The sequence below is a fragment of the Motacilla alba genome, chromosome 1A (assembly GCF_015832195.1).
Source record: "Motacilla alba alba isolate MOTALB_02 chromosome 1A, Motacilla_alba_V1.0_pri, whole genome shotgun sequence".
Classification (NCBI taxonomy): domain Eukaryota; kingdom Metazoa; phylum Chordata; class Aves; order Passeriformes; family Motacillidae; genus Motacilla; species Motacilla alba.
Genome location: NC_052031.1, coordinates 37,760,036 through 37,777,065, shown reverse-complemented (window position 1 = coordinate 37,777,065; position 17,030 = coordinate 37,760,036). Strand labels below are relative to the sequence as shown.

The window sequence follows — 17,030 nt, the reverse complement described above, 5'->3', positions numbered from 1 at the left end:
TCTCAGTAGTTTTTCCTTAAGTTTATGCTCACACCATTGTAACCCAGGCCTCAGTCATTGTTCCAAAAGGCTGTAAAAGGAAAAAATTCTCTTTCTCACTCTACTTCTGCATTATATGCACTCATCCCATCCTTGCAACGATTATTATTTTTTTTAAGTCTTAGAACATTAAGGTACAAATGACATGTCCTAATAGAACTGCTCTGAGCATGGCTTTGCACAATCAATGAGGCCTAGGGAGTCAAAGTGTAGCTAATGCTGAGAGCCAGTGCGGGAAATTGGCAATTAACTAAAAATGGGAAGATTTAAGTGTTTCACCTACTGAGCAGGAGGAGATTGAAACAGGGGAGACAACCTATCATAACTTTTTCAATTACTCACAGGGCTAAATGAATTCACTGCCAAAACTGAATCAGTTTACTACATGTGCTCACATGGTATATTTTTCTGTGAAACAAAATAGATGTCTCTGTACATGCATATCTCTACAAGCTAGATTTCCAGTCCATGCAAGTTAAGTACTGAAAACCCAAATGCAAGTCAAGAAGAAAGTCAATCTATACAGAAAAGAGTAGTGAATGCAGAACTTCTGTGTCATTGGACTTAATCAGTGGCAGAAAATAATGAAACATCTCTTCTGAATCTCATATTCTAATTCTGAAAGAAACAATCTTCAGAGAAAAACTTGAAGATTTTCAACTATCCTCAGATAATTACACATGAAGGTCTTCATCTTCATTTAGTACTCTGATTGAATTTCTCCAGGGATTAGGTCACAGAAAACACTAGCACAAAGGCTTAAGAAAATGCTTGAGAAATCTAATAAATACATTTAATTGAGATATAACTTTGTGAAGCTATCCCATTGCTCTCTTCACTCAACTCATGTAATACTGAGTGTTAAACCTTTCAGGTTTCTACTTCACTTGCATCATCTTTTGATAAATTACTGAAAAGTTTAAACCATTTTCAAAGAGGGCTCAAGTAGAAGAAACCCAGATCAAAATTCTTCACTAAAAGTCAATCCTAGTAATTATTTTATACCAATTTATTTCTGGCCCTTTGCAGATTTTTTCTGCAGCTTCCATTATCTTGCCAATCCATTACTTAAGGAGTGGGGCTCAGCTGCAATGTGTATTCACAGTTGGAAGATATTTATAGTATGAACCTGGGTAAACAGTTTAAAATTTATTTTGCAGGGAAAATACCACTCTTTAATATTGTGGGGTTTAGTTAATATTTCCAAGATACCCTGTTGAAATATAAAAGGTTATATAAATACTAAGTATTAGTAAATTCTTGCTACATTACACAACATCAAAACACAGATATTTCAGTTACTTACTGGGTGCTGAAAGCATCCAGGGTCACTTTACAGCTTGTTTTTTTTCATCTATCAGTTTCATAACATTCTTCTAAAATTTGACATCAAAGCTTGAATTATAATGTTTGACACACCTTCCCATGCAAACTGATAGTAGTGTCTCATGGACAAGAAAAAAGTTCTAAAGATTTTTTCAACCACCAAAACATAAATGAGAAGCTTAACTCTGACTGTAAGTCATGCCTCACATGTAGCCAGCCTGTATATACATTCTACACCTCCCACCTTCACCTCCCCTCTCCTGCTTCCAAATAATTCAGGACTATTCTGCACTGGAATGACTTGCAACTTGCAGTTTAAGGCCTGTAAAGGTACATGTACTTAATGTTTTAGATATGCCCTTGAAAGAACTTTTTTATGATTAAACAGAGCTGGAGAGGCACTATTGCGCACAGATGCAACACACTTCCCAAGCTGACGTGAGTTTAGCATCGAGACAGAGCTACTGCGTGCTACAAACGCATCGAACTGCAGGAAATTGGTGCTCCTAGGCAAGAACTGCTGCTGGTAGAGGAGTCCATCTCTGGAATGTCAGCTGACACAATTCAACAGCTGGACATATGGAGAGGACACACACTATTGATGAATGCATGGGATGAAAGCAGGTAAGTGGGCTGCTCTCCTGTGAAAAGGAGTTACTGCAGCATGTGGTTGTAGTTAGTGAGGAGGCTGCAAAGCAACTGCTGTGTATCAGCAAGGGAATGTCCAAACACGTTCAGCTGCTCCCTATGAATGATTTCTTGTTAATAGAACAACCAAAGGAATAAATGATACAAAATACATAAAAAATCCCCCGTAAGATTAAACAAAAACCAAAACAAACCCAACCAAACAAACAATAAAATAGAGGAGAAAAATAAATCCCAGAACAAGTTCTGGAGATAGAAACAGATATTACTCAATCTAATTAATCTAACTAATGAAGATTAAGGTTTTAGAAAGTTACTTTCTTCTTTTTGTAAGTAACACCTAAATGCTGCCACTTGCAAGAAAAATCAGTAGACACTTAAACTCCAAATTACATCTCCCTTGCTCTAAGGCAATCTTGTGGTTTTCAAGAAGTTTACCTCAAACAAGGCCAGGATAGAAACAATTTTCTAATTTATGCACTAGCTGAAGGTAAACAAAATGACTCAAAATGGTCAACTACAATAGCATAAGGACCTCCATAAGAGAGACACTCTTAGACTTTCACCTTCTTTTTAGCTTTCAAAATGTACACTGGGTGATTTTAAATATTAATAACAATTCATATAAAAAGGTGAAAACAATGCTTTCTAAAATAGTATGCAGTAGTACAAAGCTGAAAAAAATTCCTACTTTATTGCAGTAAAATTCTAATTCTGCTAGATCTCAAAGTATTGAAATTTTCACAAACAATGAACAAGAACAGAGGCAGGTAGAACTTTTTTCTAAAATATCAATACTCACCGTAGAGTAGAGAGAGGATGTGCTGGAGACAAGTGACAATGAAGATCCATGTACTTTAAGAAAATGAAAATAACATGAAATATTGCTGAAAGCATAAAAATTCCCCTATGTAGCTCAATAAGTAAACAAATTTTTAAAATGAGAACCAATTTTCTACAAAGAGCAATTATGAGCTATCAGTACAGAATAGCTATTGATAGATTTCCCTGCATTTAGAAAGATTGTCCTACACAGAAAAAACATTTTCCTGTATATGGGGCAGGTGAGTGAGCCAATGACATTTTGTGTTATTATCAGCAAACCAAGCATCACTTTTGTTGTTTTGACAAGAAATCACTTGATAAAGACACTCTTCAGAAAAAACAGAAATTGAGCTGTTTATACACCTGTCCTAAGCTGAGCAAATTATTTTGGTAAGAGACTATGCTTTGGAAAACAGTTCACATTCCATGATTCCGTGGGGTGAGCTCCCAAGCTTTCCTCAGAAAGGCTGACCTGTGTAGTTGTAGTCCATGGGAAGGGGTAACTGTGAGGGGTAGTGACATATTTCCCTTAATCCTCAGTGGAGTCAGCCTCAAGTGAATTGAGTGAATGTTGCAGGGCTGCACTTTAAGAAATGGGTTCCTGGCCTACCTGGAAATGGCAAATGAAAACTAAAACTGTAAAAAAATTTCTCCTTCTGCTTCTGGTGACTCTCCTGAGGAAGGCCACATCCACAGATAACTTCAAAGAAGATAATTTATTTCATTATCTTTTTTTATTTTTGTTTTACAACATTTTTTAAATATTTGTCATTTGCCATGGTTTGATAGAAAAAAGTCTTTTGCTTTAAGAGCTACCTAGCTGCAAAAAACAGACACTACAAGAATACTTGGATTAGCCAAGTGGACTTGAAATCTAGTTTTGTATTTCTAGAAATGTGGTACACTGACCATTGAAATGGAGTGGCTTCCAAAGTATGCTTGATTTTCATTCTCGGGTTTAAATGCCTGAGCTAAACTGCTATTCTGCACTCATACACCGTAGCTCTATGCATTACCTCACTTGTTTCACTTTAACCTTCCTCTGAACTCCTATCTTAAAATACATCTGACCTTCTAACAGCATCATTTCATGTTAATCTCTAATGATGGTAAACTGCTGAAAACTGTTTATTACTGCTGCATTGACTTTCATTTACTCAGGTTGATCACAGTTATCCACTCCAGCTGGATATGAAACAGAACTAATGAAAAAGCTTTCATCAAACCCACTGGTGGCCCATTACTGAAATTCTACATTTAACACCTCTTTTTCTATGCATTAATTGCTTTGTTTTCTCTATTATTCTTCCAATGTTTCCTTTGATAATTCTGTTCCTCAGCAAAGGGTCTGTAGTCAGCTCTGTCCTTGAATTATGTGATATTCTTCTGTGCAGTCAGCCATCCTCTCTGTGCTGACAACTCACAGCTTGAGTTGTCCTGCACCCTGCTGCTAGTATTACATACCCAGATGTCTGCCTGATACATCATCTAAAATACAGTAAAAGGAATCAAAAAGTAGAAGCATTATTTGTCTTTTGTTTTATCTAGGACTTTTTTTCTCCCTTTTATCTTGTAACTGTGACCTTTGGAGCTAAGGCAAGACTTTTTTAATTTGCCTATTATAATTTACATTGTCATCACTTAGCAGTAAACAAGATAAGTGTTATAGAATGAATTGCATGGGATTTCAGTTGTATTTTTTGTTTAATTAAAAGGTTTAAGGACTTTGCACTCATGGGAATTCTGCAAATAATCAGATTTACCAGAAATGTTAGTCAGAAGAAAATGTTACAGCGCATTTAATTAGGATTTGTCAGGTTCTCTGTGAATGAAGAAAGAGCAAAACCCAAAACCAAACAAAATATATTCACCAAGTTCCAGATGTTGCAGATAGCATTAAAGAAAGCAGACCGTAATAATCTGCATAAAGTAGTGAGGTCAGTTTAAATTACAGAATTTCAATAAAGAAATTCACATGCCGTTTGCTGCAGGAGGCTGTAGAAAAGTGGGGAGTTTAAATGACTACAAAAGATAGAGATGTTAAGCAACACTGGTGTTTGGGGGAAAAAAGGAAGCACAGAAGTAGGACTAAGAAAGCAGAGAAACACAGTAGTCAAAGTACATTCAGACATTTTTGATTTAGAGGAAAAAAGAATAATTTTCTAAGAATGGCTTCCTTTCCTCCAAAATTTCTGACAGAGGATTTGTACATATATGAGATACATACAGCATTGCATATTACTGGGTAAAAGTAATACCTTCCATGTTTCAGGATAAGAAAGGCTTGTGAGTCCAACTCAACAGGATAAATAAAAGCTTCACAAAATCATTTAAGTTTCTGTGATGCAGGGTGCAGAAGAAACATTTTAAAATTTTACTATGCTTTCGACATCTATATTGCGATGTGTTTGCCAATCTAAGTAGTTACTCAGTCTTACCTTCTTCCATGCTGTCCCTGAATGAACCTGAATGACTGATTGCTCGCGGTCTCTCTTCTAAGGACGTAGCACTGCCACACAGCTGGGAGTCATCGTAGAGATCAAAAGAAGTGTCTTGTGCAGGGATGCTGTTTGAACGCATCATGCTGGGTCCAGGAAGGTTAAACTGTGATAGGTTGGTTGGACTCACTGGAAGAAAAAGCTTTATTAATGAAGCACATTTCCATTAAGTGAATTTTGCTTCTGCACAAAATTGTAATGTAGGACTAGCACTGTTAGGTGGACTTCATGCTGTTGAGATAATGAAAGGCTTTCATTCCTACATTTAAAGCTTCAACAAAAGGTGGAGCAGATGGCCTCAAAGGAGCTGGATGACATTAATCCCATAAAACACATGGTAACACTAACACTGGTTTCTCAACACTCTTTGGCAGTCCACAGAAAATCAATGTGGGAGATTCAAAAGTTAAAAAGGAATAAGAGGTCATAAGTATTTTTATAAGCAGCTCTTGTAATAAATCAGTACCTGTATTTCATAGTTATGTACCTGTATTATTGAATGCTGTTAAGGTGAAAATTTATTTGCATATATAAGAGATTTATCCTTTATTTTCAGGAGCACCTACCACTATATTAGGTTAAATACTCATGCAAAGGCCTCAGCTGAATCTCATCCTAATAAACAGGTGTAGTCAGACATGGTTGAAATCAAGAACAGTGTTGATGAATCTACTTTAAGCTTTAACAAAGCTCTTTTGCCAGTAGGAAGGAAAGCCTGGCTGTGGTTCCCCTGGTCCACACAACCTCAATGCCTAGAAGAAAAAGCTAACTGTCTAGCCAAATTCAGCCTCAGTATTTGGACTTTTATTTTAGATCATCCAAGACATGTCCTAAGTTACAAACTACCAGAAAGCTGTGTTGTGAGAGCAAATAATTCCATAGGGCTATGAAAACTGAAATAAAGCAAAGGACAATGAAAAAATAAATTTTAAACCCCATGATCTTATTTCCCTCTATTGTGAGTTCACAAGAACTATGAAAAAAAGAAAATGAGATAATTGTAAACAGAAAATAACACAGTGAAAAAATACTGCTTAGAACTGTGAGACAGAAAAAACTGTTTCTAAAACTACAGGAGTAAAATTCAAAGCAGTGGCTTGTTTAGCGAGGATACAATTTCATTTTTAAAAGTAGCTTAGCCCAACTTCCTGTATGTAGTAAAGACTAACATGTGTATGTCTGATCAAATTTCTTTTGAGTGATTGTAACCTATAGATGCCATAAGATTTGACAGAGAGATAGAAGTCTTAATTCTTCAAAGAAGGTTAGTAATTCCTTACTAGGGGTCGAAATCATTAAAAGCTCATTGTGAACCTAAGTATGTGACAAGTACAGTGGAGATAAGTGGATTTTATTCAGAATTAAAGAAAGAAGTAATACTAGAAAAAAAATAAGCTTGTGTTGGATTCATTTGAAACAATATTCAGAAGAACCAAATCTAAATCTTGGTTTGTAATCAAATAAAACCGCAATGTCACTCACATCCCAAAATACTATATTGCATTCAAGGTTAGGTTTGGATTGGGCCCAGTGTAGTCACAGCCAGGTTCAGCTACTGAAACACATTGAAAAGGTCTATTTCAAAGCAAACCTCTATGTAGGAAAAATGCAATGTTTAATTTCTGACATTCAGTAAAATCACTGGAGAGAATCATACTGACTGTGAAACCTATAAGATGAATAGCTTTGAAGCTACTTTCCAGCTCTCCCTCAAAATTTATCTCCTTGGTCAAGTCATAAAGAATCCATGCTTCTTTTTTTCCTCTGTGCAAAATAGGTAGCACCTCTACCCACTTCATTAACCACACTGTGAGTTTCCCCTCATTAGTGAGGTACAGCAATATGGTGACGACAATGTTAAAAATAAACTACCTAGTCTGGCAGAGTAAGAAATATGTACAGCTAAATTTTATGGTTCCATTAAAGAGGGGGAGAAACAGTGAAGGGAAACAGCATTTACCCAGGTTGGAAAAGTGGTATTTTCCAGTTGCAGATGAAGACATAGCTGAAGGAGAAACAAGCGGGGACTGACTGCCAGTGTCCTGCAGGCCTCCAGTTGAATGGGAGCGCAGCCATTCCTTGCCTTCCTCCTGACTTGTCTGCCGGGATGATGGTGTATATCTGAAAAACCACAGCTGGCATGCTCAAGACAATGACAAGGTGATGTCTTAGAAAGAAACAGCTGTCACATAAATACCCTTCACCAGTTAGACAGAACAAATCCCTAGGAAAACATCAAGTCCAGTCAAGTGATTATCACCAGAGATTTTAACTAGGTACAATTTACCATTGGGTTACACCAAAAACATACAGGACTTGAACCCCTCCTTATTCTTCATCCCCCTCCCAAAACAGCATTCCCTTCTTTTGAAGAGACAGGATGATAAACCATAGCAGACAGACAACTGAGCTGACAGAAAAGGACTTCAAAGCCATAGGAAGTGTACAGATTGATGCAAAAGCTTGGAAGCTGTATGGTTAGGATGGGGAACGGGCAGAATAGAAGCCAAGGAACGTTAGTAGCCACTTACAAAATGACATCTGTCACACATCATGTGGGCAATTGATTAGACGACAGAGGTGAAACAGATCAACAGCTCTTGAAAAAGGAGTTTGCATTGGTAATGACAGCTACTCATGGTCATATGCACTAGGTCTGCCACTCTGAATGCTACCTGACATTGTGTCCTGCCCCAAACTGAGGGGAGGGAAAGGGACAGGAAAAATAAACAATTAGCAGAAACAAGTTCTCTGGAAGGAAGAAGTTTGGCAATCAAATAATTAATCAACTGCTTCCTATGGTAAACCAATAAAACAAGTGCAATGTGGCATGTGGGCCAAGAGGGAGAACTGGTAACTCACTGGTCCAGCCTTGGCTGAGCTGGAAGAAGGGCAATTCTGTCAGTGATTAAACATTAAAATGTGCAGGCAGTGTGGGTCTTAATCAAGAGATTTATTTTCAGCAATGTCTGAAAATCTGAATGAAATGCTTCATTCAGACAATATCCTGCTGAGAAATGAACACCTTCTTCACTACTGTCATGAGCCATCAGTGTTCCCCAAAACAGCAGAGCAGAAAGGGCTTTTGATATTCTGGCTTCAGGCTTGTGAGGCACAAGTGTTTCTGCTTAGAGAGAAGATTAAATGAACATGAAAGTGCTTGTGTTGTGCTTGGGGTTTTGCACAATATTTTACAGCAGTAAACCATCTTGTCCTTATTAAATATTTATTTAATTTCTCCTTTCAAAAATACAGCTATGATCTTTGCCTATAATTGTGGTAAAGCAAAGAGTTACTGAGTGGTTATCAGATTGGAAAAATGGCAAAACAAGAACTCAGGATCTGAGTTTTGGACTGGGATGTCTGCATATTAAATCAAACTGATTTTTTTTCCTGGGCTAACTGATCATTCTTATATGCCTATAAACACTGTTCCCACTCCAATTCACTTTCAGCTTTCAGCCACCATTACAGCTGTACAGCCACAAACTTTGATTATCCCATAGTATCCTCGCAGAGTCTCCATTATGCCTTTAATGTCTTCCACCTTTTCCATTCTCTCCAAATCCAAAGTGATTGTTCAGTGATGAAAAAAAATTTGACTAAATTCTTATTAAGGAACACCTAGTGCAGAAGGTCAGAAGGTGCATTATAGTGACAATAGTTTAGCACTATCTTAAAATTTCATAAATATTTATTCATAACTCATGAGATTTAATGGTGCAATATCAGGTATTGGGAAGCTGCAGTGTCTGTCTGTGTGCATGCACATATATCCTTGCTTGCCAAATCTTCCTGGATTGGGGAGATGGGCTTCCATGCCTCATGAGACTAGCCAAGTTACCTAATAATCTGCTCTTTTCACCATAGAGGAGAGAAGAGGGTAGATAAATTCTGTTTTCTGTGATGAAGACAGAATTTAGTGAAGAGTTAGTAGCAAAGGTGGACTCTGTATTGCTGTATAAGGACCAAGAAAACCGTATGGAGCAGCGTACATTTTATACTTACAAACCTTGGATAGTAAAATTAGTATTTTCTAGCCCTACCCTTTAACAGCTCTCCAGTTCAAATTGCATGAGTGTTTGCATGAGTCCAAAGTTAGATCCACCTCTAAAACCTGTTTTTTCTCCATAATGTTTTTGATAATTAGTCCTATTGTACTGCATAAATATGTTGTTCTGTCTCTTTTAGCTCTCCAGGATTCAATGCCTTTTAAGATTCATTCCATAAGGAAAGGATCCCTAATAGTGTTTACTTTCCATAGTATATCTTGAAAGATTTATTCCCTAGGCAGACATGGAAAGAAAAAGTCCAATGTTAAAATTTACATTTTCTGGTTTGAATTGAAATTCCAAGAACTCTGTTGTAAACAGGATCAACAAAAGGAGAAAGAAAAATAAAGGCAGCATAGAAAAGATTACAGGAAAATAGAGAAGCAGCAGTCATGCTCAAAAAAATATATATATACCTTAATCCCTTTTTGGGTAGTGTATTTCTGTCAAGCTGCATGCTGTTAAAACAAAAAAAATCCCTAAGGACATACAGTAAACAGGACTGTTCAGAATTACAAATTTTAAAGCTCTAAGTTTGTGTGAATAACAGAAGGTCATTTAATGCCTTTTAATATAACTTTCATGATAAATCTTTCTTGATACTCATTGGAAGTAGGAATAGGACATGGACTGCTGCACATTCATTTTTCATCTAGACATGCTCTGGGCTGGGTCAATAGTAATTTGGAGACTGTCCAAGTCAGAAAGAAGTGCTTCTTTACATTTTCTAACCTTTCTACAGCTTTGCACTGCAATCTGGGTGAAAATCATATGGTCACAGTATGAATCTTTATTTTTCACAGTTGCTTATCATAAGGCAATAGATTTCCAAAAGAAATGAAGCCTGTGGCACCTGCTAAGAGGCAGCATGGCCTTGCCAGAAGCCAAATGACAGCTCTGCATGTAGAAATATGTCCTAAAGATTCAGACACTTGGCTTTCTGTCATTGAGGGGCTCACACAGTAAAGTGATGGTGGGGACAATGAAAAGTGGCACCAGAGCGATGTTGTTCCATTTTCCTGCACACAAAGTGTCAGAGTGACTGATTACCCAAAATACATGGATGGAGTTTTCCTCATTTAAACCTCATCACTAGAAGAGAACCACTAGCCCCCCTTCCAAGTGTCATTTCAGCATTTCATCATAAAGTCTTGGTAAGTTGGTCTCTGGTCAGTGTGGTTTGAACTAGTTATCATCAAGTAAGTATGGCCAAGTTCTCTCCCTTTAGAACATAGCTTGGTGTCACCATATGGATTAAATGGCAAAATGGCTTTTGAAAGCTTCTGTATTACATATCATAATCACACCTCTGAGAGCAGCAGTAACTTAGGACCCTTGCTACCCAAGAAATACCCTTATTAAAGGCGTTTCCTGTTGTGCTGTGGATGGTGGGAGTCCTACTGTTATGTATCCTTGATCCTAGTAGACAAAGGCAGTGAAAACACTGTTGGCATGGTCAATGCATTACTATCAGGGGTTGGGAAAATGGAAGCAAACTACTCTTACCAACAGGAAATTTTACAGAAAATTTTACTAGTTAAATAAAGGGCCTTGTTCTGCATTTGGAGAAAGCAAATGGAAGGAGAAAATCAGCAGTATTTCAGCACAGGCCCAGTTATCATGGTCCATATGAGAGCAGTCCCATGTGAGACAGAGGATGTATTTTCAGCATTTTGCTCACAACATAACTAACAGGACCTAGAATGGCTGGCAAAACGAAAACATAAATTTGAATTATTGATTCACTTTTTTTTTTTTTTCTTCACAGAGAAAAACGGGGCCTTGATGTTCCTTTATTTACCTTTATGCACCTCTATATTTCAAGATGAATAAACATGATCATAACACCAGTTTCTTATGCAAACACTTAGAAGTCCAAATGAACAATGTATTTTCCAATATTACTTTAACTTGGAGATATATGTATTTGAAAGTAATCTATAGCACATTATCTAAAAACAAGGGAGTTAGTTCTCCTTTAAACCAATCCACAAGCCAAAAAGTATGCCAGTCATATAAGCAGGTTAAGAGTGACCATAGGATTTTCCAAAAATCTTTTGAATTCAAATGATCAAATGAAATAGGGATGAATATTCCTCAACATAAACATGGAGTTATTGCAACTACATTAAAGTGAGTGTAGCAAATGCTCATTTTGTGTTTTTAAAATAATAAAGCTTACAAAGATGCTCCTAGATTTTAGATAATTATATGAATCCATTAAGCATAGTTTCAATGTAACTATTACTTCAGACCAACAACTGCCCTTATCTTTTTAATATCTGAAATCATTCATCCACCAAAAGCTGGGTTCATTGCTTCCACAGAAACTGGACTTTTGGTAAAGAGAACTTAATTTACCTCTCATCTCTAGAGTTGATAATGATAATAAAGACAGTCCTTTCCTGGAAGAAGCAATGCATACATGGACAAAGTGCAATATAAAGTGAGGATGAGAATATAATAATATTCCTGAAATTTTCCTTTGTCATGTAAACTGGAAAAAGCAATCTTGCAAAAAGATGAAGGCATAGGCTGAAGTTACCAAGCCCACAGTATCTCTGCTCTTTTGTTTATTTTACACTGCTGAAACTGACTGCATCTTCTATGAGGGAAATAACAGGAAGCCTTACATTCCTCATTTTCCTACCTGCCCTTGGTGATGAGGTTATCTTGGGAAAGGGCCATAATAGAATACCCTTGAGCTACATCTAACTCTTTCAGAGCTGCTAGGAAATAAGACAAATTATTGCAAGCTAAGAAACAACTAGAGAGCTCCATGGCAGGCTGTGCCAAGCTGTTATGGGTCTTACAAATTGGTTTCTACAAAGGCTAGGCATATAAGAAAATCTGATTCATGATGCATTGTTTCATACCTTAAAACCACAACTATCAATTATGATAATTTAAAATAAATGAAAGTCTTGAAGGGCTTAAGTGGATTTTAATGCACTTTCATAGCACTCAAAACTAAACATTCTTTTAAAGCAAACTAGAGAAAGCCAGTCATGTAACTAAAAACCACTTCCACTCTCCTAATCTTAAAATGCAGATATTGCTGCTGATCAGACAGTGTTTATTTCTATATTTCTGCACTTTTATGTCTTCCTTCCTTCTTTTATGTCCTTCAGATTAAGCGGAAGAAAGTTACAAATTTGCAATGCCCAACAGCTATTAAGGGCTTGAAAAAACTACTGGCAATGTGTCCACCTGGAAAATTTTACAACTAAAGCAGTAACATTTTCAATTAATCCCAGAAGATGGTTTTATTTTAGAGTATAAGTATTTACATGATCATTTTAATCCCTCTAAATTGTTGTAAGGTAAAATACAAGTGTCCTCCCATATAAGGAGCTACACTGCTATGACAACAGAATTAGAATTTTCTGAATATTGCTGGCGCAAAACCAGCAAAAGGCCTAAGAGATGCAAGATCAACCTTCCTTCTGAAAAAAAAAATATTTTGCTTGCTTTTACTGAGTCTATTTTCTGGTTGTTACAATGCAACAGAATCTCACTGAATGATGCAGAATTTGGCTAGAGTAAACTTTGACACTGCACTGCAGGAGCTGTCAGGCAGCTCTGCGTTGACGCCGTACCCTCACTCAGTGGGCAGCCTGAAAACTGTGGGCAACATCTGAGCATCCCTGGAGGGACAGGGGGGTAAATATAGCAGAGACCTTCCAGATTTACTGTCTCCATGAAAGGTGACTCTTTTTTTGGAGGCAGTCAAGGACTACTTTCCTTCAAAGAAAAGAGAGCTATACCCTAAGATTTTGTTCTCATTTTCTGTGTTCTTTCCAGCTGTTCCTTCCTAAAACTTGATGTCCCAAAGTCTCAAGTATTATGGGATATCTACTTTCTAAAACTTATATGCAACATTTTCATTTTCAAAATGCTTTGTCCCAGCACAGCACTACAACTCTGTACACACGTTCTGCAAGATAGCCTCACTATTTTCCACTTTGTATCTATGCAAATATATCCTGCCCTGTTATATCCCTTCTGACTAATAAGTCTTCAGTCACTCATCTTCAGTAACTCTTTACCAACTAGCACTTTTATTTTCCCCATTTGCTCATGAGAGTGTTATTAGGAATAGCACTTAAAGCTCTAGTAAACTCAGGATTTTTATTGCATTTACTATTTTTCGGCCATTCAGAGAGCATATTTTCCAGCAAATGAATTAAATTAGCCTTTATTATTTAAAAGGCCGTTAATGACTAATCTCATGTTATTTGCTAATTAACCTATTTTGTTTGATGTCTTCTGTATTTTTCCAGGCAAACTGGCCTTCCCATAATCCCCTGACTCTCCATCCCAGCTCTCCTCCTCACTCTTTCCTCAGCAGAGAGCCTTTGAAAACTTTTCTCCAATTCTAATGACTGCAGGGTTTCAGGCTCTATCTGAAGCAGGGAAATGAAAAGTTCATCAGGACCAGTAAACCAAAGATATCTTCAACCTTTTCATTTCCTTTTAGTATGCATGCCATTACTGATACTTATCCACCAAATTACAGCTAATGCTTCAATGAAAGAAATCCATATTTTTTTATATCATCTACCACTAGTTCTCTCCTCTCTTTCAGTTTTTCCTGCATTTTCTCTGCATAGACTGCATTATGTTGCTTGCTAGTTGTACCTCATTATGCACTTTGGTCTTTCTGATTTTGTCCCTACATTATGTTAGTACATCTGATTATAACGACTGCTGATTCAGTCTTTTGCAAGCTCTAGGGTGACTGAAGAAAAAGAAAAAATTTGCTTGCAGATAATTTTTTATGCCATGCCATGCTATAATTAGTATAATCAAAGGCATTTCAAATATGAGATTACAAAGAAAAATGGACATAATGTGCTGCCAAGCATATCAGTCTCCAATGTTGCAAATCAATGCTTTTGTTGTTAAAAAATACTTTGCTACAAGTAAGTTTTCATGTATAAAAGAGTTTAGAAACTCAGCACTTGTATCAGACCTTTCAGAAAAATTGAACTGCAAAAACCCTGTTGGGGCTATAATTCAAGAAAAGACACCATTTACTCTAGGCACATATATTTGTTTTGAGACCAGATCAACATGAACAATGGCTCTCTCTGGACTCAATCACAATATCCCCATATGGACTAATCTGAAACTTAAAAATATTGCCAACGGCAAAGTATTTGGAACCACTGAAATTAACTCACTGAACAAATCCATAAAGCATTAGCAGTGGGGGTTGCTCAGAAACTTCTGCCAATCCATTAATTTTTGTAATGTGATTTTTAAGATCCTGTGTATCAATATAATTTTTGGCATGAATTCGTACTCGTCCACATCATTCTATTGACCTCACCATCCATATATGTGGCATTGAAGGATTCTGTAAGCTTAACTGACCTTTTAAGAAATATTGTCACATTCAGTTCATAGTATATAAATTCAAATACTTATTTAAAAATTAAAGGTACAGTGCAAACTACAAATTGCTCAGGTATCAGTGTATTTATAACTACTGTATTGTACTGTTAAGTACTGTATTGTTAACAATACTACATATTGTTAGTGTACGTTATATTGGTACATATAAATGTTTTATAATTATTAAAATAATAGAATATATTAATATATAATCATAATATAATTTGTAATTATATTAGTAAGAGGTGTGATTTTTAGCTGATATAGTAATACTTATGAATGCAACATAAGAAAATGAAATCTTTGAAAAGTTTCCATCTACATTTCTCAAGGTTTTGATTATGAGGTTTTTTTAAATGCTGGCTTACTGAAAGTGAATTAGCAGCTTAGTCCTTGCAAAGGACTTCTATGCAAAGGATGGGTATTGAACAATCTCTGAGTTTATATAAAGGGCGAAAAAACTTGATGTTGTATATTATAGGTCTTTTCTCCTTAAAATGTTTGTGATGTTAAAAAACTAATTAAGTTTAAAATATTTTTGATTGATTCAGTAAAATTTTATTTTTGAATTAAAGGCTAATGAAATATTTAATACTAATTTTACAGTCCCCATGTGAGATAAGAGTTTCACTGTCAAATCCTGAAAATTTTCATGGGAAGCGGAAGTTACTTCATTCCTAGCAAAGATTATTTTTTTCTGTCTGGCTAAAGCCAAATAAATGTTTAAAAAAATTAAAGAAAAATTAAAAAAAAATTAAAAAAAAATCTTGGTTCAACTCTGCCGGGCTGGTCGCACCTTTTATAATGTAACTTAAAGGGTAAAATGTCTGCATATCAAAACATTCTTTAATAGAGCAAACAGAAAAACATTCTCTTGCATTTCTTTGTCTGTTCTGGGCACTTGCCAGGACTGACCATAGGGCAAGGATTTAATCTTGTAAACTGTCTCCCTGCCAGTAAGGATCTGTGTAATGATTACCATGTAAGAAGAAACTTGTCAAGACTGAGTATTTTAAGGCAAGACTGGTCAGCTGAAGACCAGAACACACCAGCTCTGCCTGTGCTTTCAGCTAATGAGAAGAGAAAAGTGGGGGTCCCACAGCTGGAGGTTTGCTTGCTTTGGAACTGCCAAATGCTGGGACAGCAGGTGGATCCTGCTGCAGGAATCATTATGTGCCTCTTGGCTGTTTACACTTGCCTTTAGTTAGACAATTTTCCCCCTTTTCTCTCATTGTCTCCAGAACAAGGGAACCCAAAAAAATTCTCAAGATAGAAAAAGTGCTTTTAAAACCTTAAAAGGCAGTTGATTCCATATTACAATGCCTTTCAGCTCTCTTTTCTTCCTTCCTTTTATTACATAAAGGACTAAGCTGCTAATTAAACAGCGTCCCTTTAGCAAAAAAGGTGGAGGGTTTATTTTTTTGGCTCCTGTCCTTTTGCCTCTCACTTATTTCGTGGTCACTGTATCTATAGGCAAGCTCACCTTTCCGAAAGAGTAGATCTGACGCTTCCAGTCCTCATGAGCAGGCTCTGAACCTCCTGAGTGCTTGTTGTCAGTCCAGAGAGAGAGCCATGATGGCTAAGAGGGAGGTCAATAGACTCGGAACTGGTGTGAAGGCTAGTCATGGACTGGTAACTTGGTGTGTCCTTACTGCCCGCTGAAGAGCTGCTCAGGTTTGCAGCCCACACAAGACCACCTGATGTGAAAGAGTGCACTGAGGCAGGACTGGAAGCCAGGGAGTGACTTAAGCTTACAACATCTGCATTTAAGTCCGAAGGTTTACTGAAGAGGGGGCTGCTGCTACCACTTTGCCCACCTGCACTGCCCATGCTGCCTGTGCCCGAGGATGGCGATTCCAGGCTGCCTTGCCGTGCCAATGTGGTACTAGGGCTGGGCATTGCCGATGTGGGTTTCACACCTTCAGTACTGGGTGCAGAGGCAGCTTTACCACTTGCCTTGGCACCAAACAACCTAAATGTAAAACAAATAGCTTTAGAGAAACTGATAGCCACATTAAACATTCATGGCGCAACATCCTAAGAGCCAAACTACACATTTTTAATTACTGCTATGAAAATCACGCCTACCTAGTTGATCAATCGCAGCACCAATTTAAATTCACTTAACCGTATCACAACAATCATGGTTTGTTTCTTTAGCAACCGCTCTTATTCACTCCTGTTTAGATGTGCTCTCTGCACAGACCCTCCCAGAGAGAGGTAAAATAATCACATTTTTGTC

The 17,030-nt window shown here is 37.0% G+C and overlaps 1 protein-coding gene across 14 annotated transcripts in view; it reads right to left on the bottom strand.

Annotated features, from left to right (window-relative positions):
• Positions 1-17,030, bottom strand: part of NAV3 (neuron navigator 3) — a 509,706-nt gene that overhangs the window by 41,295 nt on the left and 451,381 nt on the right. For 11 of the 14 annotated variants that reach the window (XM_038153422.1, XM_038153423.1, XM_038153424.1 and 8 more), the window contains 5 exons: positions 16,272-16,760; positions 9,805-9,846; positions 7,297-7,457; positions 5,277-5,465; positions 2,816-2,868 (listed from right to left, as the gene is read on the bottom strand). In XM_038153422.1, coding sequence (XP_038009350.1) covers positions 2,816-2,868; positions 5,277-5,465; positions 7,297-7,457; positions 9,805-9,846; positions 16,272-16,760 — 934 coding nt within the window. The remainder of the gene's footprint in view (positions 1-2,815; positions 2,869-5,276; positions 5,466-7,296; positions 7,458-9,804; positions 9,847-16,271; positions 16,761-17,030) is intronic. The other 3 variants (XM_038153420.1, XM_038153427.1, XM_038153428.1) reach the window with 3 other exon arrangements.